Source organism: Sminthopsis crassicaudata, chromosome 2, assembly GCF_048593235.1.
Source record: "Sminthopsis crassicaudata isolate SCR6 chromosome 2, ASM4859323v1, whole genome shotgun sequence".
Lineage (NCBI taxonomy): Eukaryota > Metazoa > Chordata > Mammalia > Dasyuromorphia > Dasyuridae > Sminthopsis > Sminthopsis crassicaudata.
The window spans coordinates 615482230-615509782 of record NC_133618.1 but is presented as its reverse complement, the minus strand read 5'-3'; the positions used below and the strand labels follow the sequence as shown (position 1 = coordinate 615509782).

General features: G+C 39.9%; 1 protein-coding gene across 9 annotated transcripts in view; it reads right to left on the bottom strand.

Annotated features, from left to right (window-relative positions):
• The window catches only part of ARHGAP22 (Rho GTPase activating protein 22), a 400236-nt gene that overhangs the window by 104882 nt on the left and 267801 nt on the right, over positions 1-27553 (bottom strand). Inside the window, exon 1 of one of the 9 annotated variants that reach the window (XM_074296127.1) lies at positions 2998-3260. The exons of 6 other annotated variants lie outside the window; for them this stretch is intronic. In XM_074296127.1, coding sequence (XP_074152228.1) covers positions 2998-3049 — 52 coding nt within the window. In that variant the 5' untranslated portion in view covers positions 3050-3260. Of the gene's footprint in view, positions 1-1379; positions 1509-2616; positions 2847-2997; positions 3261-27553 lie in introns of those variants that run through there. 2 more of the 9 variants (XM_074296129.1, XM_074296130.1) reach the window with 2 other exon arrangements.

Genomic DNA, 27553 nt, shown 5'->3' with positions numbered 1-27553 from the left:
GGGAGGGAGAGGGATTCCTTTTATGAAGATACTCACAAAGTCACCATTAATAGACTCAATCTATTCCTTGACTTTTGCTCAGCACTTTTCAAGTTCAGGAGCCTCTTTCTCCTTCTTAAGAGTACCCAGAGGAAGGATTCTGGCTTCCTGGGCTGTGACAAATGTCTCAACAATTGCTCAGGTCACCAACTGTTCTCCATGTCGCTCCACTGATTTCCCCACCACTCAATTATGTAGATTTTGCCTAAGTGATTTTCACCTAAGATATTCCTTGTTTTCTCTTATATCCTAGTTTTTATTTCTCCCTCAGATAGGCTATAAAACATCATTTTTTATATCTAGGCTTATTCTAATGATGCAATGGTGCCTTAACAGTTCAGGCACCATCTGGACCCTACAGTTCTAATCTCTTGTCTTCCATTTCTTTTTGTTTTTAATTAATTAAAAGGTTTAGACCACAATTTTAAGACTGCCTTTTGTTTTTTATATCAGTCATATCTAGATGCAATCTTATCCTGAGACTCCCTCTCCCTTTCCCTTCCCCCAGCCCTGGAATTGAACCTTCCCTCTTAACAAAGAAAAACAGTTAAGCAAAAATATATGACATAGTAAGTGCATCTCCCAATACATGCTGCATTCTTCTCCTATTCTTCTCTCTCTCTCTCTCTCTCTCTCTCTCTCTCTCTCTCTCTCTCTCTCTCTCTCTCTCTCTCTCTCTCTCTCTCTGTCTCTCTCTCTCTCTGTGTCTCTCTGTCTGTCTCTCTGTCTCTCTCTGTCTGTCTCTGTCTGTCTGTCTGTCTCTCTCTCTCTCTCTCTTTCTCTCTCCCTCTCTTTCTCTCTCTCTCTTTCTCTCTCTGTCTCTTCTCTCTCTCTCTCTCTCTCTCTGTCTCTTCTCTCTCTCTCTCTCTCTCTCTCTCTCTCTCTCTCTCTCTCTGTCTCTCTCTCTGCTCTCTCTCTCTCTCTCTCTCTCTCTCTCTCTCTCTCTCTCTCTCTCTCTCTCTCTCTCTCTCTCTCTCTGTTAGACTCCTGTTTTTACTCTTCTGTTCTTTCCAGGCTTCTTAATAAAGAAAAACACTTCAATTTAATTTAATTCCATACCTGGCTGCCTTTACCCCCCTTTCCATCCCTCTTGCATTTTAGCACTTGGTTCTTTTCCCCGGGTCCATATATGCCCATATTTCAGCCCTGGCCACTTTTTCCTGCCCATCCCAATGATTTCACCAACGTCCCAGACCACACATTGGTCCAACAGCAGCAAATCAGCAGGGGTTACTATGCAGTACTTGTGCTGCCTGCATCCCACCTCAGGCTAGCTGCTTTAAAATGCAGCCTCCCCAAACCCACTGCATTTAAAAGCAAGGACTAGGACTGTACTGTACCTTCTTCCTTGAGGTGCAGGGGAAATTTGTCCTGTATTTAAAAAGACGTCCATGTCTGGTAATCCCCCAGTCTCTTTCATGCAAAGATACAAAAGGGCTCTCTTTGCTGCTCTCTAAGTGGAATGAAAGCTGCTTCCTTCCCATATGACCCACTCTCCCCCCCTCTCCTCCATCCTCACACCTCTGCTCTGTAACTGCTCTGACTGTCAGGAAGAGTATAGGCTTGGACCAGCTCCCTGCCAGTCCCCCGAAGCCAAAGCAGACAGCTCTGCAGCAGCGGCTTATGTTCTGGAAGAGTCAGCCTAGAAGGAGGCAGGATACTGTGGGTGGGAGCACAGCTGGGTGACAGCAAGGGAAGGTTAAATGAGATGTCTCACATGACCCACACAACTCCAGCCCTGCTGAAAATGACACTCATGAGCCGGAGCCTTAGGCCGGTGCTCCATCTTCTCGCCGGCACTCCCTCTCAGGCCTTTGGAAGGCAATTTCAGACCTTTGAAATCCACCGGACAGGTATGGGCTTGACTGCTCCTGTCTGTAGCCCTGACATTCTTCCCGGTTCAGGCTGACTTTGTGGTTTGCCATTGAAGTCTTGCCTGACGAAAAATGCCTCTCCCCCCCCCCCCCCCAGTGCTAAGGAAAGTGTTTTCTCTCACAGAGGGTGGAGAAAGGCAACCCCTGCTTTCTTAAAATAATAATAATAATAACAATAATACCAAACTCTCTACCTCTCATTTGCCTTCAGAGTCACCTCACGGGCTTGGACTGCATTCAAGTAACGGGTTAGAGACGGAAAGTACAGCCCTCGCCAGAGAAGCATACTCTGCCGCTAGGGGAAGGCTGGGCTCCCCTGGAAGTGGATTGTTCCTTAACTCCAAGCACAAAGCAGAAGGGAAAACCATGGAATTATCTGAATATACGCAGGATAAACATCGCCTGGAGGAATTCCTAAAGGGGAGGGGGAGAGGGAGGAGGGGAAGCTGAGTCCCCATCGATGCCGCGGGAACTAGATCCCGCTCGGCATCCCCCGTTCCCCGTCCCCGAAGGAGACAGAAGCATCCCACAGCTGCACCGCTGCCCAATTTCACAGCCCGCTGTGTTGCAAAAAGTCAAAACAAGCGACGGCAGCAGAACGCGAGGGTCCCTGGGCCGGCCGCCGTCCTCCGCCGGTATTCCTACAGGTTCCTCCCGCGACCTTATGGTCAGACTCCCTCCCCCGGGCTCCACACGCTCTTACCTGGTCCAGCCCGTCTCCCGGATTTCCATCCTGTCCTCGCCCAGGGGGGCTGGAAATTGGGAAAGGGTTAATTCCCTCCCTGGGTTTGGAGCGTGCCTGAATCCGGGATGCTGCAGGATAAGCCCGAGAAACAGACAGCGCACCCCCAGAACCCCTTTGTGAGCCTGCCTGCCACACTCCCGTAGTGCAGTGGCACGGTGTGTTAGAAATGCCCTTCCGTGTGACTTAAAGAGAACACACACACACACACACACACACACACACACACACACACTCACACACACACACACACACACACACACACACACACACACACACACACACACACACCCGGCGCGGCAGGCATTCGCTCTCCCACTGACGGCGCCCGCTGGGACTTACCCTTGTGGAGGCATTTGCTTTTTTTAAGATACTTGGCAGTGAAGAAAGGCATGGTGGTGGCAGGGGTGAGATTGCAGCCAAACCCTGGCTTCCTTCGCCCTGGCTGTGAAGTCGCAGGAGCAGATGCCCGAGCCAGCACCAGGGAAGGAGCGCTGGCTCTGGGAGGCGCCGGGTGACGAGCTCAGAGCTCCGGTGGCAGCGGACCAGCCCTGTGGAGTGGCCCGCTGGGCACTGCAGAGAGCGCTCTCTCCTCGGCTCACACTGCTACTGCCACCTCTGGAACCGGCTAGGGGCTGAGGACAATTTCCATAACAATACGTACGGAACGGCGCGGGGAGGAAGGGACTTTCCCCTCCCTCTTTATTTCCCACCAGAACTTCGGCATTAATCACCTGCTACAAACGGGAACCCCACAGAAGGGAAGCTCCAGAGGTGGGGGCAGGGCAGGGGGCAGGGCAGTGGAGGGGTGGGAGAGGGGGCACCCCGGCAGGTTGGGGAAGTTCAAGCTGTAATCCCCCATCCACTCTTGTTGCTTGCTCCACATTATTTATGATCGCACTCCGTCCCCTACCCCCGCTACATCTTAAACACTCTTAAGGCTTCCATAACCAAATTCACTAGACATCAGTCCAATTCGCAGTTAGTGACTATGGCCCAAAGTCATTAATAAGAGCTGGTTTACTGGAAACTGAGTGGATGCCCATCATTGGAGAATGTCTGAATAAGTTATGGTATATGAATGTTATGGAATATTATTGTTCTGTGAGAAATGACCAACAGGATGATTTCAGAAATGTCTGGAGAAACTTACATGAACTGATGCTGAGTGAAATGAGCAGGACCAGGAGATCATTATATACTTCAACAATAATACTGTATGATGATCAATTCTGATGGACGTGGCCCTCTCCAACAATGAGATGAACCAAATCAGTTCCAATAGAGCAGTAATGAACTGAACCAGCTACACCCAGCGAAAGAGCTCTGGGAGATGACTATGAACCACTACATAGAATTCCCAATCCCTCTACCTTTGTCTGCCTGCATTTTTTATTTCCTTCACAGGTTAATTGTAAACTATTTCAAAGTCCGATTCTTTTTGTACAGCAAAATAACTATTTAGACATGTATACATATATTGTATTTAATTTATACTCTAACATATTGAACATGTATTGGTCATCCTGCCATCTGGGAGAGGGGGTGGGGGGAAGGAGGAGAAAAATTGGAACAAAAGGTTTGGCAATTGTCAATGCTGTAAAATTACCCATGCATATATCTGGCAAATAAAAACTATAATTAAAAAGATAAAAAAGAAAAAAAAAAGAAAATTATCCATGCATATGTTCTGAAAATAAAAAGCTTTAATAAAAAAATTAACAGATGAAAAAAGAATTGATTTACATTGATCTTCCATGGGGAGATATGGGGCATTCTGGGTTGTTCTTGAGATTTGTTTTACAGACCTCAATATCTTGGGAATTGGGATTGGGCTATGTGTGTAGTGGTCTGTGAACTCAGGTGAAGAATAAACTAACAGGATACATGGTTTCATTTATTTTTTCATCTTTGTACCCCTTCAAACTTGTTATAGTGCCTTACACATAGTAGTTACTTTAATAAATCACTGGATTAATCTGTAGGCATTAAAAATTTAATATGCATCAGATACTCAACTCATTGAACTGATACAAAGGCAAAAATGAAATTAAGGGAAATTACATTCTGTTAAAAAAGAAAAATTACTTGTGAATCATTGGGAAAAGTAATGGGAAGAAAGGGTTTAAATGAAGTTTTTAATAGCTGGCAAGTCACTTAATCTCTGCGGGCCTCAGTTTCCTTAAATGTCAAATGGGAGGTTTGGATTAAATAGCTTCTAAGATTTTTCTCAGCTCTAATGATCTGATGACCATAAGCTCCTAATCTTTCTTTTTCTGAGTTCTTGTCAAGTGGGACTGACAGTAGGGCTGTATCAGCTTGAAAGTCTGAAGAAATCAGTAAGAAGGAAGATGAGGACTTTAGGACATTCTGGCTCCTTCTCATAGGGTCATTCCTTAATACTCCAATTCCTGAAGGAAGGGGAAGATTTCTGGAAAACCCACTCTAAACCAAAGGACAGTAAATGGTTCAGACTGAACACTGACCCAAAAAATAGCATCATAAGAAGGGGGGGTGAGGTTGAAAATGTGGTTCTGTGTGGCCTTTTATAGATGTTATTGCCCAGTCCAACTTTTTATTGTCTTTGAACTCAAATTTGGTTTAACATTTTTTTTAAAGTGCTTCCTATATACAAGCATTTGTGATACAAAGATAATTACAAATCATTCTGCATTACAGAAACTTAGATTCTTTTGAGACATTTAACATGCACACAAATAAGTGAATACATGATGATGTGAGGAGGAGGTGATAGCAATGTCAGGAGAAACATCCTATAAAAGATGGCACCTGAGTATAGCCTAAAGAAAGCTATGGATTCTCAGAGGCAGAATTGAAGAAGGTATTCATGGAATGTATATGCTATAAGATAATATGAGGTCGTATCTGCCCTCAGCCAATATTTCATAGGATAAGTCAGTGGAATCCAACATCTGGAGTGGGCAGGTAGATAATATCCAAAGTGAGAGACCTTGGTGAGACCAGTGGATACCCAAGAGAGGAAGGATCTTTGATTATAGGATTCCTTTAAAAAATTTATACATATATACATATATTTGCTTAAATATATATCCACATGTACAAATATGTATGTATGCAAGTTTATTAGATAAATAGCTAGATTGATAGATGGATGGACAGATGGGCTGATTGATTTCTGAAGGTAGAAGTTGTTTAGAGTATGAAGGCAAGAGCTGTCACCATGTATCTTTGGGGATAGTCACTTCTATTCTGAAGTTGTCCCTAGGAAATTTTCAAAAGGCTTGAGAACCTTGGTTTAGGGACTGATAAAAGGCTGACCAGTGGTCCTCAAACTTTTTAAATAGGGGCCAGTTCACTGTCCCTCAGACTGTTGGAGGCCCGGACTATTGTAAAAACAAAAGCTCCCACTCTGTCTCCGCCTCTCAGCCCATTTGCCATAACTGGGCTGCCGCATAAACGTCCTCAGCGGCCCCATCTGGCTTTGAAAACCTTGCATTATACTATGGTTTTGAACCATGTGTTTCAGAAAGAAGGATAATGACCAAACTATGGAGACATCCTTGTAGTAGTGTTCTAAGAATTATGGGATTCTTTCTCATTGAGTTATGAAAGCCATTTGATACTCAGGAAAGAGAGAATTGTAAAATATCACTACATACAAAGTATTGATGATACAAAGATAATTACAAATCAGTTCTGCATTCAAGAAACCTAGATTCTATTGAGACATTTAACATGTACACAAATAAGTGAAAACATGACAATGTGAGGAGAAAGTGACAGCAGCATCAGGAGAAACATCCTATAAGAGATGGCACCTGAGTACAGCCCAAGGAAAGCTAAGTCTGTATTAAGACAGTGCCATAAAGTCAGTGACCACTGCTTCCTTGACAATTCCTTTTGAATATCCCTTTCCTATTGTTTCCCTGTATCCCTCTATCAAAGCATTCAGGACTCTAGCAGTCTATTATCTTAAGACCTTCTTCCTTTTCCATTCCTCTGGCTGAGAAAGAATAATTTTCCACTAAGTGACTTGATCTGATTGGATTTCCAACCAGACTTCCAGCAATATGGGGTAGGCAGAGGCTTAATCTGGAGCTGCTACCTGATGTTCACATTCCTGATTGAGGGTGTAACTTGGGGAAAAGTTAAAACTTTATATTCAAGAGGCTATGTGTCATTGTAGTTAGAGGGACTCACAAAGGCTGGGATTTCAGTTTTGCTTCTATGATGTAATACCTATCTCAGTATCACTTTAACTTGGAGTCAATGAAGTCGCTTTTTTAATCTTTTGATAACTATATTTCAATGTCATTGGTTTCTTTTGCATTCCTATCTGTCTATCTATCTATCTATCTATCTATCTATCTATCTATCTATCTATCTATCTATCTATCTGTCTGTCTATCTGTCTATCTATGTATATTTAAATTTAAATTTAAAACTTTGTTCTTAAAAGCGTTCCATAGAATTCACAAGACTTTGGACTGAGATCCAAGATACCCCAAAAGATTAAGAACCCCTGACAATCCTATTTGATCATGTGGTGGTCCTTTAACTTCCTGATGTCTGAAGCATCTCTCATAAGATTCTAAGTTCCATATGAGTTGTTAATTTGTAGCAAGGAAAGAGTTCCCACAATGAAAGTTCCCTAAGTAGATGAAATAAAAGGCAAGATTGACTCTCCCTTCTTCCCAGTCATGGTTTGTAGCCAAAAATTTCTTGTTCCTATTTATTTTATAGTGGATTATGAGGGCAAAACTAGAATTACTTCTTTAGAGTAAACATTCTTTGAAATAAAAATTATCATTGTTGTTGTTATGCATATGCATTTATTAAGCACCTACTAGGTGAGTTGGTCAATAAGCTTTTTGTAAGTGGTCCTTCCCTAATAGGCATTGTGCTAAGCACTAGAGATACAAAGAAAGGAAAAAAGTATAGTCTTTGCCCTCCAAGAACTTTCATTCCACTGAAGGAGGTGACATATACATAATTTTGTATACACTACACAGTGAAAATGAAAGGTATTCTAAGAAGGCAAGCACTAAAAGTTGGAAACCTGGGGAAAGTCTTCTGAAGAATGTGGGATACAACTGAGTTTTGAAGGAAGCAAGGTATTAGAGGGTATGAGACCGAATATCCCAAGAAGAACTGACAACCAGGGGATTTGGGGGACAGTGACCTATGTGGAAAATGGCATTGAGCGTGACTACTTGATTAAGTGAAAGTGGGTGAAGAGCAAAAAAGTGTAAGAAGAGTAGAAATTAAGGAGAAGGTAAAGTTGCAAAGGGCCTCATATGCCAAGCAGAGGATTTTACATTCAATTCTTGAGGTACAGGGAGCCCTGAGTGGGAAGGTGAGAGGTGATACTGTTAGACCTGCTTTGAATAGGAAAATCACAACTATAAAATGTGCTGGGGGATATGAGGATGAAGAATGGCTGGGTGCTTTCAATCACAGAATACATAATCTAGGAGGTAAACGAGGTGTACACAAATGGAAGAGGCTGCTTTTAGGACACTGGAACATTCCACTGGCTTTTACAAAATTAGTCAGGCTTTGAATTAGGATTGCCTCTAGTGACTGTTTCTATTGCTTTCTTCAGGAAGCAATTCCGTGGTCCAATGTATCTTTAGCTATTATGGAAATTTTCCCCGGTAGTCAGCAAAAATGCTTCTGTGCTCACTATCTGCCTTTCTTTCCCTCTTTGCCTTGAGGTATAGCATATTTCAAATATATGAAGACAGCCTGGTTTCCCTTGTAAAGTCTCAGAGCTGCTCCTGAGGTGCTGTTAAGCAGCCTTTGTGCTATTTTCATTGGCTGGATGGTCTCTGCTTTATTTCTGGCTGAAACCTTGGCAACAGGATACTTTCTGTAAGCATGATTCTGTACAGGGCTCCCTTTGGCTGGAGCTTATGTCATGCTGGAAGTATCAGAAGACTGCGATAAGGTGATAGGTGCTTAGTCTCAGGAGGACAAAAAAGCAATCTCCTGCGGATTATCCCTCAGGGGTCTGCCCAAGTGCCCCCCTTCCCTCTCTGCTTTTTGGCATTTTACTGTCCGATAGTACCTTTACCACAGACAAGGCATTCATGGACCAAGGGCTGAGCAGCCCAAAGCTAGTGCAGGGTATGGCGTTAAGAACCCTAGTCTGGGAGTTAGAGGAGCTGAGTTCCACTTCTGACAGACCCTTCCTAGCTGGGTAACCTTGTACAAAGTATTTAACCTCTTCATGTCCCTGTTTTCTTATCTCTGAAATGATATTTTACAAACATCAGTTATGCTTATGATTATAAGAGGTGATATGGGGTGGAGAGAACTGAACTCCACGTCAAGAAGTCAAGCTGGCTTCAAGTACCTCCTGAGACATAGTGGCTCTATGAGCTGGGCCTGTCAGGTAACTAGCTTCCCAGCATTCTCGGTGACTCACCAAGAAAATCTGTGGCGGAATTTCTGAAACAATACCAGTATTGGAAAATGGACACAAGAAACTCACAACTTAGTGTGATCTAATATTGATTAAAATGGAAAGTTTCCAGACCTTGGAGTCATAAAATCACTGCATGGTAGAGTTGGAAAATCAATTAACCCAGGTCTTTCCTGAAAACTTAAGTAACATTCCCATACATACAGCTTGGCCAGCCGAAGGCCATCCAGGATGAAAAGCCGAGCTGAGGGAAACCCTCATTATCTCCTGAGCAGCTCATTCCACTTTGAGATGACTCCTTTCCAGGAGGTCTTGAACGAGGGACTACCAAAGTCCTTTCCACTCTACAATTCTTGTGTTTCTATTAGAAAGTTTTCACTTATAAGCAAGCAAAGTGTAGTTCTTTACAATCTGGACCTGTGCTCTCAGTTTTATTTTCTGGGACCAAGCAGAACAAGTCTACTGCTTTTAACTACAATGTGAAGAGTTCTTCAAATACTTTCTGGAAGCCAAGAATTAGTGCTCAGGAGGACATTTGGGGACCTAGAATTCAGGGAATAGGTGAGAGTTATAGGATTCTGAATGATAGGTCTTATAATGGATCTGTGTCCATGAATTGGCTTTTTGATTTGATTTAATTTATCTTGTGGCTGACTCATTCATCACCTCCATCTTCTCTCTATCTTCACTCAGTTTAATTCTGCCTTGGACTTTGGCTCTGCTACTCTCATTCCCTGACACTCAGATCTTTCTCAACCTTATATTGCTTTCCATGTGTCTTAGCCTGCTGTCCAGAACCTGAAGTTGCCCCAGTCATTTTGGATGGACAAGACACTATGGATTGAAATGAAATCCATTAACTTAGAAATTTGTTCCACTGTTGCCAAGTTTGTACCTTTTTCCCCTCTTTTTTTCTGGTACCGTCTCCCCAATTCAATGACTAATGTATAGGGACAGAAGGAACAGAATAGGAATTCTGCAGAGTAAGACTTGGGAGAATTCCTCATGGATTATTCCATCCCTGGCCTTTCTTATAAGATCCTTCCTAAGGTTCATGTTGTGCTAGAAACTGGCACCATGAGAAAGCCACAAAGGCAGAGTTAAGAAAAGAGACCCATTGATCAAAACCAGAAGATCCCAGCCAGGCACCAGGTTTCTTGTCTCACAATCTCCCCTGCATGTAGAGGGGTCTGAGGAAGCTGGGGGAGGAGGGAAGGAAAATTTGGGCATCACATCTTAACTCCAGCAGCTCAGTGCTTCTCAGCAGGCTTGGTTCAGAATCAGGAACACACTCAAATCCTACTCTTTTTTTCATTATCTCTGAGTGTTAAAGCAAGCCACTTAACCCTTATGATCTCAATTTCTTTATCCATAAAATGAGGTCTTATAGGTGATGATGTCTAAAGACCCTGATTTGAAGAACTTGCATTCTATGTGTGGGGGGTGAGAGTGAAGTGGACAGATATAGAGCAATAGCTTGAAATCTATCATCCAAACATTCTTCTTTTCTTAAGAATAATATTCCATTTGTCTTTGAATATTTAGATGATCAGTTCTTCTCCTCTCTTTTTTCTCTCTCCCTCTCTTCTTTCTTTCTCTCTCCCTCTCTTCTTCATTTTTCTCTCCCTCTTTTCTTTCTTTCTCTCTTCCTCTTTTCTTTCTCTCTCCCTCTCTTCTTCCTTTTTCTCCCTCTCTTCTTTCTTTTTCCTTTTTTTCTCTCCATCCATCTTTCTTTCTTTCTCTCCCTTCATCTGCCTCCCCCTTCCTTCCTCTTCCCCCTCTTTCCCTCCTTCCTTCCCTCTCTCTCTCCCTCCCTCTCTCTTCCCTCTACCCTCTTCAGCTATCAGACCTTTAGACCAACTCCCAATGATCTAAAATAAGAAAGAATGGCTCATGAAGTAAAATTGTATGTATTCAGCTGGCATATCCACCCGCCAGTTCCATTCCCACTTCCCACTTCCCCCTCCCTTCCATAGCTGCTAATTAGCCTCTAGTCACTGTCAACAATGCCTGTTGACAAACTCAGATGCCATTACATTCATCACTTAAATATTCTGGTGGCTGGAATCTCATTCTCAGCCCCCAGCATATCTTCTCTCCCCAGGTTTCTGGGGGATAGGCATATACACAGAGACTATACACCTTAAAAATGGGAACAGTGAAACAAGCCAGGAAGCTTAAATGCATCCCACTGGGAACAGAAGACCTGAAGGCAGACATCAACTGTTGTCTCTGCAAGATGCCTCTGGATGACAAGAGGGGGTGAAAGGGAATAAGACAGGGCAGCTCTGATTAAACCTTTTAAAGGCAGAGTGCTTAGATGACAGGTGAGTGAGTGCTTGGATCTGACATTCCCACAAACGAATGCAATTATCTCCTCAGCTAGATGCATGCATTCTTCACTTCAGGAACACTCCAAGGGCCCATAGTTCATCTTACAGAGGATCGGAGTCAGCCCAGAAGCTGAAATCCGTACAGCCATTTCCCCATCATCAATTCCAGTCTCAAAGTATCTCCTAGAGTAGCACGAAGAAGTCTGAGATTTCCTTGTGTCTAGGAGGAAGAGCTTTATTTCTTAGGGATGACATAAAAGCCCAAGTCATCCTCCTAGGAGTAGTGTATCTTAAGGGCTGGGCAAAGAGATGCTGCTTCTGAGGACTCTCATTTCCTGGCGGAACCTTACTCTGGACCAGCACAGAGGGCTGATCAGTTTCTTTCTTTTTTCCATTTCAGTAATAGCTTGGTACTTACATCATCTTCTGACTTGAAGTTAATTAATATAAATTAAACTTCACTTGGACTAGTAATGAGAATAGCTTTGCCAGCTTCTCCCTGTGATTCCCCAGCCCCTCTCTCCCTTCAATGCCCTCAAAGCCACCTCCCTCTCATTTCTGTCAGTGGGGAGCTTGTGGAGAATCGGAGCATCCGTTCATTTGTTGTTGCTGGAAGGGCGGTTTAATTTCCCTCCTGCTCAGAGCTTCCTCTCCATCTTCCCGCCACCAGCTGCCCTCTCTCCTACAGTAACACATTTGTTCCATCTTTGCAGAGACAAGATAGCTGCTTTCCTTCTCTGACAGTCATGTGGGTGGCAAGAACCAAGAAGGGAATTAAAAAGTCCCCTTTTAAGTTTTCCTAAGGTAGAATAGATGAAAAAAGGGGCATTATAAGCTCAATGATATGTGATAGTCCTTTAAAAAAAGCCTTTAAAAAAACTAGTAGGCATATATTAAGTACTTACTATGTGCAAGGTTCAATGCTAGGCTTAGGGATCACAACACAGAATGTGAACAAAAAAGCTTGTTTTAGCAGAGCATCCTAGGCATGGGGGAGTGGTAGACCTAACACTGTCAACAGCTTATCAAATGATAATTTGAGGAGGAAGAGAGCAATAACAAGGAAGCCTGGGAAAACCTTCTCTGATGTATTAATTAATTAGCTGCTAGGTCTTTGTCAACCGATGAATCTGTGAAGTGTGAGAATAAGGCTTCAGTTACCCAGAATCTTTAGGAAATGAGCAAGGCAAGTTGCTTTAAGCTTTTATTTTTAAATCATTATGGAAATTTTCTGAAAGCACTACATAATAGCCTGTCTTCTTCAAAAGAGGATAGCAGACACAATTTGACTTTTTCCTGATGACTCAGGGTCAATATTATAGACATCAGTTTTTGCATTGCATCCTAATTTGCTGATACCACCAGGGTGGATAGATAAAGAGATCCATTGGATTGGTACCAAACTGGGCTTTTTGAATTTGTATCTGCTTTATTTGCTTTTTTAAGAAACTCTCTTTAATCCTTCATTTCTTGCTGTTTTTGGTGCGCCTGTTCAGAACTGGGTTACTCAAAGACCCACTAGGCACATGTCTTCAGAGACCTCCAAGTAGAAGTCAAAATGGCAGTCATTCCTAGTGAATCTGCTGCATGGTACAGGCCTGGGGTTCTCTGCTTCCTTCCTGGCTATGCTTCACCCCTTCCTCTCCCTCCACCTCAGTTCCTAGAGCCAATGCAAAGTGAACAAAGAAGATTTACCAGCTAGTCAGGTAGTCATGGCTTTGGTTAGCTCTCCCAAACCATTTGCTTTCGATCTTATTCTACTTGTTTGGGTCCCAACTCCAGGCTCAACCAAGATGGATCCATGACAGCCTTACTCCCACAAGCCAGGGCATCCCGTGCGCCATTATAGCTGGTAGGGGAATATGCAAAAGATCTGTGATTTCTTCAGCTACTGAGTTATAGAAATTCCCTCTACCAAGAGCAGCCTGTTCACGTATGACTTGGTAGATGAGTCCCAAAGCTGTGAAAAAACCTCTTTCTTATTTTTCCAGTCCCCCATGCCTATATACAACATTGGAAAAGAAGGCAGAGCAAAAGTCATCCCAAATGAGTGGATTTGCTAAATCAGCCTTGCTGGGAGTAGCAGCAAATCTCCTGATGCTACTGAAGAGCTCTTAGGATAATGCACTTTTAATGCACCTTCTATGCTGATCACTTAGTCTGTGCCATTCTCATATTTCCTTCGGGGAAACCTGCTTGTGCAGCTTTCAGGGAACCAAGGGAGGAAAAATAAAATACAATTCAATCAAGCTACATTTAATTGGAACTCGTTTGGTTTTCTGATCAGTCAGCTTTGGCTGAAGTTTACCTTTGCTATAAAGAAAGGATTTGCTGAGCTCATTAGGTAAATCCTTTATAGACAACTTAGAAGCATAAAATTCAAGTCCCTGTGGTCCCACTTCTTTATTTTATAGGTGGGAAATCGGGGCCCAGAGAAATTATGACTTACCCTTATCACACAAATACTAAGTGTTGGACGGGGGTCCTGAACTCAGCTGATCTAACTCCAAAGACAATACTCTTTTACTGTGAAGACCTATCAGATGGGTAGGCACAGCTGAGATTGCTATGACTGATGAGTCAGGGTCAATATTATAGACATCAGTTATTGTATTGCACCCTAATTTGCTGATAGATGCATAGAGAGGTCCATTGGACAGGTACCAAACTGCTTTTTGAATTTGTGCCTGCTTTATTTGCTTTTTAAAAAATTCTCTTTAATCCTTCATTTCTTAGAGAAAATTCACTGGAGGGAATATTAACATCAATGCATATTGTAGGATCATAAAAGCATGTAAGCATCCCAGAGCTATAGCTTAACCTAAAGTAAGGAATTATAATAAACACAATATATTTCTTTTTTCCTGATTCCAGGTCAGCTCTCTAACCATTAAACTCAGTTTTATATATATATATTTTTTTTTTCAAATCACAAAATATTATATTTTTTCTCTAATAGTCTTCCATATAAGTTTTAATGAGGTGATGTGGCAAAGTAGATAAAGTGATTTTAGCACTTTATCTACTAAGATCAGAATGCTCAGAACAAGCCCCAGATACTCACTAGTTGTTTCATAATAAATCAGAGATTTGGAGATGGAAGAATTCTAATCATTCTCTCAATGATGGGATTTCAGGGTAGGAAGGGGATTATTCCAGTGGTTCAGGCCATCGTGTTGGGTAACTCCTACTCTGTGTCTGAGGTTGGCTTCATTCATATTATGCTTTTTTTGAAGCTTTTGCCAAGGTCATAGTCCAATCACAAGCATTGCTTGTTGAGTTCTGTGACAACGTAGCTTTTCTGCAAATGCCACAAGAAGTTTCTTTACTGACTTGTATTTTCTCAGAATGTATATTTTGGTCATGATCAATAATGAGCCTGACACTGGTGAATTATATGGAGGGTGTCCATGCAATCTGCCATTTATAGTAAGTGCTGAGGCAACTGTCTCACTCCATAAAACAGTTAGGTCGAGAGCGTGTGCCACGAGACAACCAGTCCATCCAGAGGCTTGGAAATAGAATTTGCAAAGGGCCAGCTTGTCTGAGCCTCAGGGTATCTCTATTCTGGAATAATGCAGCACAAATCAGGAGAAGGGAAGAGAAACAGGATCTAATCTGGTGGCCCAGATGAAAACCTGACCCTTTAACTTAATTCTCCAGTCCTTAAATATCCCTAAGTACTCTAACTACAATCTTTCATCAGTTTGTATTGGGGATATGGGGGTGGTTGGTTGGATCTGTGAGCTGTCGAGGAGAAAAATAAACATATTGCCTCTCTTAACACGTGGGATATGTGTGAAGAAATCCTATGCCAATGATTTTACAGGACTGACAATTCTGCTTCTGCATCTCTCTAGAAAGTATTTCTATTCTGAGAAATTCACACTCAGAGAGTCAGAGAGAAAAGAGACGGAGAAATAGAAAGAGCGAGACAGAGATTAAAAAAAGAGAAAGACAAGAGATAGAGACCAAGAGAAAGACAGAGATATGGAGAGACAGAGATAAATACAGAGTGAGACAAAGAAGAGAGTCAGAGGGACACAGAGATAAACACACATACACACAGACAGAGACAAAGAGAGAGATACAGACTAAAACAAAGGCAGAGACAGAGATAGAGAAACATAGAGACAGAGATAGAGAGAAAGAGAGAAACAGAGACAGAGGCAGAAAAATAAAGAGTCACATTTTCTCATCTAACTATATAAGGAGATGATAATTTTTGGAAGCCCAGGCTAGAAGCTGCTTTGTGGATCAAAGAGTGAAATGATTTTCTTGGGTAGAATCTGGGATCTCAGAATAGGAAACTACATTTAGAAAATGAGTCCAGATGACAGGAAGCATAGAAGCACTGGAGACTGGGCAGTGGGAATGGAAAAAAGATGAATCTATGTCCCACTCCTCTCTCAAGAGTTGTATCAAGTCCATTGCCTATTAAAATGGTTAAAAGGCAAGAGAATGGTCACAATTCATGTTTCTAATATGAACTAAAATATGTAGGATCAGAGTTTGTGTTGACTCAGAAACTGCTCTACCAGGAATGGACAGAGAATATTGGATAACTTCTTCCTCTTCCCTTTGTGTTATTTTAAAAATTGCATATTATTATCAACTTCTTATTTTGTTTGTATCAGAGAAGCTATTATCAAAGATAAACAATAAAAGAGAACCTCAGCGATACTCTGATATATTAGAAATATGGAAAGAACCTGCAGAGGGTCTTCTGTGTATTGAGGGAATCTTCCATGAGGGATTCATGATAAAATCTAAATGAGAAGTGTCCAGAATTGATAAGGGGCAAAGTCACATTGTCATCAACATCAGCAAACTTTCATTGGAACACCAGTGAAATCAATTTTTGAACCCAAGACTTTACATTGCTCCTTATTAAGTGTTATCTCTTTGACTTGGGGTCCAGTGTCATAGACTTGTTAAACACCATACAATATAGACTTCTTACTTCTCTCTGACATTGCCATGGGTCCACAGAATAGTGAAAGGACAATGATAATTTGGTAAGAGTGAATGTAAGTGGAAAGAAATAAAATAGTAATCAGATAGCTTGAGTTTGGATCCTCACTCTCCTACTTACTCCCTATTTTATCTTTAGCAAGCTAGTTAAATGATTTAACATCTATTTAACATTATTTAACAACAGTGATGTTTGTAAAATAAAATAAAAATCTATGGACCTACGGATAGGGGAAGAAGCAAGATAAGAATGACAGAGTAGATGGAAATTAAACTTCTTGTCTTGATTGATGTAGATAAAACCAGTCATTTCCATACTTGTAAGAAACAAGGGCTGCTTTGATTGACTTTGATTTCTTTATTGCCTTGGTATGAGGCATCTGGAAAAGCAATCACTAGAGCAGCTAACTTGCATGAGTGCTCTTCTTGACATGAGCATTGAAACCTGAGGTGTAGCCAGGAGGGGAAGTGTGACCTGAAAAGGCTTTTACTAAAGGAGATCAATTTCTTTATGTAGGCTCAGTAAGAGCAATGATGCTTCCCTTTCGGATGTTGGTCTCTTTTGCTTAAGAAAGCATTGCCAGTCAACAAAGGAGTCTGTTTCTTTCCTCAATGTGGAAAAGTAGAAAAAAGCTCATGGGTCAAAAAAGACAACTGTAACTTCTGAACAATATTCATCCTCACAAAAAAAAGTGAGTTTATAGGAGGTCTCTATCTGAGTCCCACTCCTGACTCTGGACTTTCTCTAGTGTGGGACAGCAGCCTCCTCACTCGTTCTCTGGCCTCTAGATTTTTCACCCTGGAAGGTCATTTCCTGTTTGTATTCCTTCCTCTACTTGGCTGGTTTTTCTCTGAGCCTCCAATTTAAGGAAAGCACCCAAAGCCAGTCCACTTCCTTCTTTCCTGGCTTTTTTGCCTGACTTTTTGGACTTTCTCTACCAGCCCCATCTCCTCCCTAAGAGCAGCTTCTGTTACCTCTCTCAATTTTCTTTTATGTGTCATCTTTGATTGCTAGAATATAAGTTCCTTCAGGGCAGGGAATGTATTTCTGCTTGTATCCACCTGGTGGATGATGATGATGATAATAACAATAACAACAGACAGGCAGAAGATAGAGTTCTGGTTCTGGAATCAGGAAGATCCTTCTTTCTGGATTCAAATCTACTTTCTAAATGTGTGACTCTGGGTTAAGTGACTTTTCCAGTTTGCCACAGTTTCCTTACCTGTAAAATGAGCTGGAGAAGGAAATAGCAAATCACTCCAGCATCTTTGCCCAGAAAAACCCAAATGGTGACGGAAATGACTGAATAACAAATATATAGTCTGTTACTAACAATAATCACCACCACAATAATAGCCAACATTTATACATAACTTGCCATGCCATGTGCCAAACACTTGCAGATATCATCTCATTTGATCCTTACAACAACACTGGGGGGAAAGTGCTATTATTAGCCTTATTCTGATAAGAAAACTGAGACTGAAGAGACCTGTCCAGAGTCACACAATAGTAAGTGTCTGAGAGTAAATTTGAACTCAGGCCTTCTTAACTATAGGTTCAGCATTCTATCCAATGGCTACTTCCGTACATCCTTAGTTCTAGATAGCTACTATTTATAATTTTAAAGAAAGGTCTTGTATTTCCATACTTAAGAACAATGATGGATATTCTTCCTTCACTCTTGATCTTATTAGAAAGTAATTAATAAGCACTAATTAAATAGCACATAAAAATCTGACTCAATTTGACTCAATTTGTTTCAAGAAAAGAAACTAAAGAATTGAAGTTTCTGAATCTCGGACTTGGAAGACACCTCAGAGGCCATTCACTTCACCCCATGCTTGAACAAGTGGTCCTTCTATGGCAGGGGTGACAAAGGGTTAGATAGTTTCTGTTTGAAGCTCTCCAGTGAGGAGGAACCCATCACTCTTTTATTATTATTTTTTTAAAGCTTTTTATTTTAAAAAATGCCTCTATCTTGTAAAAAAGTTGACTTATTGAACCCTAATGTAAGATTCTACATTTCTACATTAATGTAACATTCTACATTTCTATTAAACTTCAACTTCTTAAATTTGAAACTTTGAAAATGTAAAATTTTCTGTTGAAAGTTTTGTAAATTATCAATTAGCATGTTGACCATTCCTTCCATCCTTGAGTCAACTGTACATTTTGTAATTATTTTTTAAAAAGGGAAATAATTTCTTCTTTAGGAACAATTCTACTTTGGGGGATTCCACAAAAAAAGGCAAAGAAAAAAAGATCACTAAGTTTGGGGGAACTTCACAAAAACAAACAACAACAATAATTTTTATCCCTACTATATTGAGGTGGGTTTTTTTTAGGCTGAGGTCATATTCTGGCTAAAAAAATTCCATAAAAATATAGCTCATTAGCTATTCAGCTTTTAATTCAGCTTTTGAATGCCCCTTAATGTAGTCCTGAATTTTAGGTCAGAAAGAAAAAAATGTGATGTAGTGTAAAGAGAATTTCAACATTTTCCCTAAACTCATGGAATTTCCTTAATGTGTGGAATTATCTCTCTCTCTTTCCCTCTCTATCCCCTCTTATCCCCTCTCTCTTTATTTCTCTCTCCCTTTTTTCTTCTCTCCCTCTCTGTCTCTCTCTCACTCTTCTCTCTCTCTCTGTCTCTTTCTCTCTCTCTCTCTCCCTATCTCTCTCTCTCACTCTTCTCTCTCTCTCTCTCTCTCTTTCTCTCTCTCTCTCTCTCTCTCTCTCTCTCTCTCTCTCTCTCTCTCTCTCTCTCTCTCTGACTCTCTCTCTCCTTCCTTCCCTTCCTCTCTCTCTCTCTCTCTCTCTCTCTCTCTCTCTCTCTCTCTCTCTCTCTCTGTGTCTTTCTCTGTGTGTCTCTGACTCTCTCTCTCCTTCCTTCCCTTCCTCTCTCTCTCTCTCTCTCTCTCTGTCTCTCTCCTTTCTCTGTGTGTGTCTCTGTTTCTGTCTCTGCCTCTTTCTGTCTTTGTCTCTCTGCCCCCTCCCCCCAAAAACTTACCCTTGAGGGATTTTCTCTAGGGTTTGACCACCTCAAAAATGGAAGTTTGAGGCAAAGTTATCTATCACTTTCACTTTGTAGTAACATTTTCTTGCCATTCATCTTGGATTTCCTAATTTTATCCTATTTTCAATGTGTTCTACTTATTTCCCCAATATGAATTCCTCTCCGTTCATCTATTATTCAGAAAAGTAAATATTGATATAATTGTCATTGCCTTGTGATCTTGAGCACGTTAATCTCAATTTTCTCAAATATAAAATGAGGGGTTTGATCTTTTCTGGGATTAAAATACTAATTCAGTGAATCTGAGAATGGCTTGGATAGTTCTGAGGGGGTATGAAAAGAGCTTGGTTTTGGCCCACTTCTTTGGGGCAGAAGACGAGGTTGAGCTTGATAGGTAGATGACTGTTCTGTTTTATATCTTCATTTATACTTTTTCCTCAAGCTGGGTTCAAAATAAGGGACCACCACCCTTCAGGGACAGAAGAGTCACATTTGGTGGAAATGTATGTGTGGTGAAAAGAACATGAGTTGGGAAGATGAGGACTGAGATATACACTAGAGTTTGCTAATATTTAACTCTGTGACTATAGGCAAGATTATTTACCTCTTTTGGTTCCAGTTTCCCTTTTGTAAAATGATAACTTTGAGCTGGATGGAAAGGAAACAAGTATTAACTGAGTGTTATATGATATATCAGGCACTGTTATCTCACCTTAATCTCACAACAATCCTGTGAGGCAAGTGTCCTATAATCCCCATTTAACCATTAAGGAAATTAAGGAAATCTAAGGTCTCCAAGCTAGTGAGTATCTAACACTGAATTTGAGCTCAGGTCTTTCTGACTCCTGACCCATTGCTCTATCTACTGCACCATCTAGTTGCCTTCAAATGGATGGTCACAACATAAAAATCTCTCCTTTTTAAAATTACCCCTCTTACACATCCAAACATAAACATTCAAAAACCAAAAAAGGTCGAATCAGGTTTATCACCAGAGCTGGCTTTGTGAGGAGGCACAAAACAATATCTCTAGTGAGGAAAAATTATTCCAGAGAGACATTATAATGTTTAAAAGCTTCATCATCATGCTATGGAATAATAACATATGGGATAATAAAATAATAATATTGTTCTATAAGAAACGATCGGCAGGATGATTTCAGAAACACCTGGAGAGACTTAGATGACTGCTGCTAAGTGAAGGGAATAGAACCAAGAGATCATTGTAGACAGCAACAATAAGATTATGTGATGAACAACTGTGATGGACTTGGCTCTTTTCAACAATGGGGTGATTCAGGCCAGTTCCAATGGACTTGTTTTGGAAAAAGCCATCTGCACCCAGGGAGAGACTATGGGGACTGAATGTGGATCACAACATAGTATTTCTTCGTTTTTGTTATGGTTTGCTTGCTTTTTTCCCTCTTGTTTTTCCTTTTTGATCTGATTTTTCTTGTGTAGCATGATAAATGTGGAAATATGTACAGAAGAATTGCACATATTTAATACTTGCTGTCTGAGAGGGGAAGGAGAAGGGAGAGATAAAAATTTTGGAACACAAGGTTTTACAAGAGTGAACGTTAAAAACTCCTGTGTATGTATTTTAAAAATAAACAAATAAAATTGTTTGAAAAGGAAAAAAAGGTTCATCATCAATGGTGAGAAGTTGTCTCGTCCATGAAAGGCAGGTTATGATTCTCCATGCAGGGCTACTCCTATCTCTGTATATCTTGCCCACTCCCAGGAGACCAGTGATTAATCCTGGAGAGGACATCCCTTCCTCTACCTCATTAGGCTTGGGTTCAGGCCCACCTGGTAGAAGTCTTTATTTAAGATGGCTCTTCTTGCATATCCTCAGACCTGCCCTTCCCCAAATCTCTCTATATGCAGGCAAATTTTGGTCAAAAAAAGTGCCAGGGGCATTCATTCACAGATGATTGTTAATAGGATGAAAAATTCCCCTTGTCTGTCGCCCAGATATTTTCTCACTCGCTTGAGCTTGAAATTGCTTGAAGAGGAAACAATCAGGAGTAAAAGATTTAAGATACAACTAAATCCGGCAGAAATATTCTTACAGACACACAAGTCAATCATTCTTTACATGCTTATAAAAAGGGGCAGCAGGAGAGAAGTAGGTTAATTTGGGTGTATGTTAGCAAGCATTCTTGAGCAGAGTGATAACTAGTTATTAACAACACTGCAGCACAAATTCATTTGGAGTAGGTGACACAAGGAAACAATACAATTGTAAGTCTCACTGCTGTAGTTGATTGGAGGGGTAGCTTGGATTTGGGGTTTGGAAGAGAAAGGTTGCTTGTTCTGGAGAAGGGTACTAATAAACCTTGGAGCTGGTAACTACCAGACAATTGTAAAGAAGAAGGCAAAGAATATTTATGTTAAATTCCATGGGGAGAAAGCATTTTCTCTTGGATGGCTGTACACTGGGGCAAAGCTGGCTTCAGCCAGCCCTAGTTATAGCTTTGTTTCTGAGAAAAGAACAAGGAACAAAAACCTGCTTTCTCAAACCCTCCTCAATTGGGGTATATAGCCCAATTTACTATAAATTTACAACTGAAAAGGATCCCAGTGCTTGCCCTGTCCAATTTTTACATTTTACAATGTAAAATTTTACATGTTTTTACAAATGATTTTTACATTTTACAAATTTTACAAATGAGAAAACGAAGAGAAATTAATAGTTTATGCAAGATTACAGAAACAGTTGCTTACTTTTAGGGAAACACAGGCTAACAGAAGCTGCATATGACCAGATCCTAGGGTACCATAGCGGCAGCAGGGCCCGGATCTCTATATCCCTCTGTATCTCTCAGAAAGAAATGATACTACTTGACTTGGCTACTTCCCTTGGTTAAGACAAAGATCACATACAGACATGAAAACACTAGGTAAAGTCAAAGCCTCTATATGTGTCGGTTCCTTTTGCGTCATCTTTCAGCATCTGCAAAGGAAGCTTGCAACTCTTATCTGAGGGAACCATAGGCTCCCTCCGCAGCTGCACAGCCCAAGTGAAGTTACCGGTCACTGATACTTATTGACCCTCATTTTAGGTATTTTGTAGAATGTGGTTTCTGGATGGGGAGTGAGGAACTTAGAGTAGTACACTACCCTTGATGGTGTTTTGTCTACTTTCTCATAGTTATGATTATTTAAAAATTATATTTGATGCCTTTTGTTTTTTAACTTAATCTGATATACCATATCTATCCCCATCCCTGCTTCTAGTTACCCCATCACCACCAAGACCAACCATCTGTCACAGCAGTGTATACTAAGGACCTCTGTGCCTTCCAGAGTAGATACACATACATGCAGAGTTTGTGTGTGTGTGTATAGTGTGTATATATATATATAATATATGTGTATATGTGTGTATGTATATGTATATGCAGATAGGTATATAGAGGTATATATATGTTTATGTGGAGATATGTGTGGAGATATATATATATACATATGTATGATCATATATATATATAATATATATATATATATATATGTGTGTGTATATATGGGAGAGACAGAGACAGACAGAGGGAGAGAGAGAGAGAAAATGATTAGAGAGACAGTGACAAAAGGAGACAAAAAATACAGAGAAGTTATTTCTTTTAAAAAGTTAAAAGGTTTGAAATGACTAAGAACACACTAAGAACCGTTTTCACAAATGGTGACTGATCAAAGAGAAAGAGAGGACTAAGCAGGATCATATAAGTTCTCCAATTATATTCAAGATACAAGCCTAGAGGGAGTGGAGAATGATGGGAGGGAAGCTCTATTCTCCATCCTGAACACATGACTAGGCACGTCGTACTCCAGTTAAAAGCTCTCAGGCTGCCACCTAGTTTCCTGAGAACAGTAAAATGCATAAGGCTCTGCCTGGGCAGATGCCTCCTATGATCTCTTGAGGATTTTGATCACCCTTGCTTTGGACCTGCTAATTCCTTGTCCATCCACCCTTAGAACTCACTGCTTCCTTTGCTGCTGTGCCGTGCTCTCTCTCTCTCTTGTCTCTGACTTCTATGATACTGCTCTCTCCTAATTCTTCTACACATCCTACTTTCATGAGTCTCCCCCATCAGTACATCCCACTTCCAATTATTCAGCTCTGGGCTTGTGAAGTTTTTTCACCCTCTACCTTAATAATAACATCTGCTCCCATTAGTTCAATTACAAACTTTAGGTAGACAAAGCCCAAACTATGTATTGGCTTCAAATCTGATTTCAGACCTCCAATTATCTGCTTACTATAGTAGCATTTAATACATTTTTATCTATTGATTGGTTCCCTTTGCTTCTGGTCTTTAACAGATTTGGATGTGACTTGTTAATAATAGGCTTGATTTCTTTACAACTTAGTATTGACCCAACTCCACAAGATTGCTGTTAAGACCATGACAGACTTCTTGACAGAATGGGAGTGGGGCTTTCCTAAGCTATCCTAAACTCAGGACAGACTAGGTTGGACAGGACATTAACAATGGATTAGACCTTAACAATGGGTTAGATTAAATGACCTCTAAGATTCTTGCCAGTCTAAAATTCAACAGAAGAATTAGCTCCTTTAGACTCCCCATAGTGAGGTATTAGTGTTCGGAGTCTTGGATTTGGAGTCAGTAAGACCTGAGTTCAAATTTCAGTACCTTGAGTAAGGCATTTCACTTCTGTCCGTATTTTTCTTCCTCCAAAGTTTGGATAATAATAACACCTATCTCACAGTGTGGTTGGACAATAAAATGTAATATATGTAAAACTTAAACCTTACAAAGTCTAGATACTATCATTAATGACCCAAACTTCTCTCTGAAACAAAGACCCAACTTTTGAATCCCAATATTCTATTGCTGTCATTAAGTGTCTGTAAATCAGATAATGGAACACTCTTGATTTATAAAGAATTAGATGTTTTCCATTAGTTGTAAAAGCTTCTTAAATTATCCTTTAAAGCTTCAGAGGGTAATGGTAGGTTGGAGGTACATGGAGTAGGATGCAGCTCATCAATAAAGAACTACAGAAGGATGCCATCAAAGAAATGAATGATGAGAAAAGTAGACAAGATGCACTATCACAGGACTGAATGAAGGCTGACCAATGGCCATCCCCGGGACTTCACTGCTATCCTCTTGATGTTAAGGAAAGAGAGGAAAACCTACAATATCTTGAGTAGACTACCTAGGTAGAGTTCGGTCAAGACACAGATAAGTGTTGCACAGGATGAGCAGACAGGACAGGCTTGTGAATTCTGTCTTTGGAGAAAACATTTGTATAGTAGAGATTATAGATCCATTTATGTATGTATGTAAGAATTTGAAATTATCCTTTTTACATCAGAACTCCTGGATGCCTCTTTGCTGCATTAGTCACCATATGGTTTGGATCTTTCACTATTTAACCTGCTACTCCCTGCTTCTAATCTTCTTAAATTTTATACCCCATTACATAGTCTATGATCCAGTGCTACTGACTTCATTGCTATTCCTCAAACAAGAGACTACATTTCCACTCTGGGTTTCTTCTTTGGAGGGTCCCTTACCTTAAACTTGGTCCTTCCGATCTTCAATTCATGGCTTCTATTAAACCCAGATAAAATTTTAGCATCTACAGGATAACTTTCCTGATTTCCCCTTAATTTCAGTGACTTTCTTCTTTTAAATTATCTTCAATATATCATGCAACATGCATAAAATCACATCTGTACATGTATATGCACATATGTATAAAGATAGATGTGTGATATTCAAATACATGTATACAATTCATTTATATATATACCCATAAACATCTCCCATTTAACCCATATATATGTATGTGCATAAATCTGTGTCTATACATATATTTGTATCTATCTAGATTCAGATATAGATTATTCATAGGTGTTTGCATATTTTCTCCCATTATATTATAATTTCTTTGAGAACAAGGATTGTTAATTATCTTTCTTCCTATCCCCATCATATAGCACAGTGTCTGGTACAGAATAGGCATTTAATAAATAGTTGTTGATGGAGTTAAAGAAATAATTCTGCATATATTTTAAAATGAGATTTTTAGAATTATTTTTAAAATTTGAATTTAATGATCATCATCATTTCCATGAACAAAGTGGAACAGAAAGAAGATTTTATGGGAAATTCCTGTTATTTTAGATATTTTTTTTTAAACAGATGAGATTTTCTATCTGACTTTCATTGTAAGAACAGTTTCATTTCTCAAAACAAATCTGCTTGGGAAACCTCCTAACATTCTAGTGATATTTGTGGTATTCAGGGGGAAATATCTAAACTTATCTCAGCAACAAAATAGTGTGAGAAAACTTTTTTACATTTTAAAGTTTTTTCCCTTTACAGGCAAAGAGCTGGATCTGGATCATTTTGAAGGTTTAAAAAGAACTATACAGAAACAAACCAAAAAAAAAAAACCTACCACAAGGGAAAGAACCTAACATTTGGAATCAGAGGATATAAGTCTGAATCTTTGGTATATGATCTATTTGTAACCTTGAATAGGTCTGTTACCTCCACTAATTTACAGTTTCTCATCTTGGGAATGAGGGGTGATCATAACGTTTTGTCGTATGTAATGGCCCTCCTTTGCCAATCCGGTGAAACCAATGGACCTCCTGTCAATGTTTTTAAATACATAAAATAAATATTGAGGCTTGCAAGAATTGAAATAGTTGTCAAAACATTTTCAAAATTTTTCATATGCATAGTATGGTTTCACATACATGTGTATAAATGTATATATGTATATATATACACACACATAGTTTTTCTATACATATACATATATACACGCATATATAATACATACATACACATACATAACTATATCAAATAGTAGGCTTCTCTAATGCAGGGTGGGAAGGGAGAGAGAAGAAAATAAATGAAAAGTGCACAACAGAGAACAAAAGAAAGAAAAAGAAGCACAGAAATCAGTGTCATTTTGAAAATGGTGTATAGTATCTATTAATTTTTTTTTAAGTACACTGTGAAATGGAGATTCATGGTTTCATACTGAAACCTCTTTTTGTGTTGTGCTATGTACATGAAAATGTTTTTTGACCCCTTTTGGTATATAAGTTCTAAATGAATAAAAAGAAAAAAATATCACAGACTCCTAGGTTAAAAACTCTTGAACTAGGTGATCCCTGAAGTCCATTCCAGCTCTAAATCTTATGATCCTTGTGATAAATATAATAAAATATATCCAAGATATAACTGTGGGTCAGTATCAATCATCTTGTATATATGTTAATATATTATACAGAAATTTGGAGGCTCTAACTGTAGATCTTAGTAGTAGCATGTATCTCTGTAATTTCTATAGTTTTACTGACTACTGACTACTATGACTTATCATCATGGGCATTGAGGTAATCCGAGCTCTTGAAGGTGAGTCAAAACAGAACTCTAGGAGTTGTTATCAAGTTGAGAAGGCTTCACATTTGGGCCAGATCAGTTATAATCAACCAGCTTTTGTGAAGTACTTACTATGGGCCAGGCGCTATGCTAAAAGCCTGGTGGTGTACTACATGTCTACTGATCAAGGAACGACCCAGCAAAGTTTAGAGACCCTCATTATTAATTTGACCCAAAGATGCTGAATTTTCTAGCCATTTACTAATTCTCTAATAAGTTACTCTCTATGTGGATAAAAGAGCACCTTTATCAATAAAATCATGGATTCTTGAGATATTCAATCTATTAAGATTTACAGGGATATGCTCATTTGAAAATATATCAGAAATTGTATTTGAATTTGAAATTATATTATTTCTGAACAAAAATCTTGCCTTCTATAGGAAGCCTTTCCTGATCCCCTTAATTTTGTCTGCTCATTCTGTTATTTTAAATATACCCTGTTCATAGATTGTATGTAATTATTTGTGTTTTTGTCAGCTCAATTAGACTTTTCATTGAGTTCCTTGAGAACAAAGATTATTTTTTACCTTTCTTTGCCTTTAGCACAGTATCTGATATATATAGGTGATGCTTGATAAATGGTAACTGATGAATAGATTAAAGATAGAAGGCTATGTTTGATCTGTTTTTTCTTGTGCAGCATGACAAATGTGGAAATATGTTTGGAAAAACTGCACATTTAACCTATAATGCTGTCTGGGGAGGAGAGGGAAGGGAGAAAAA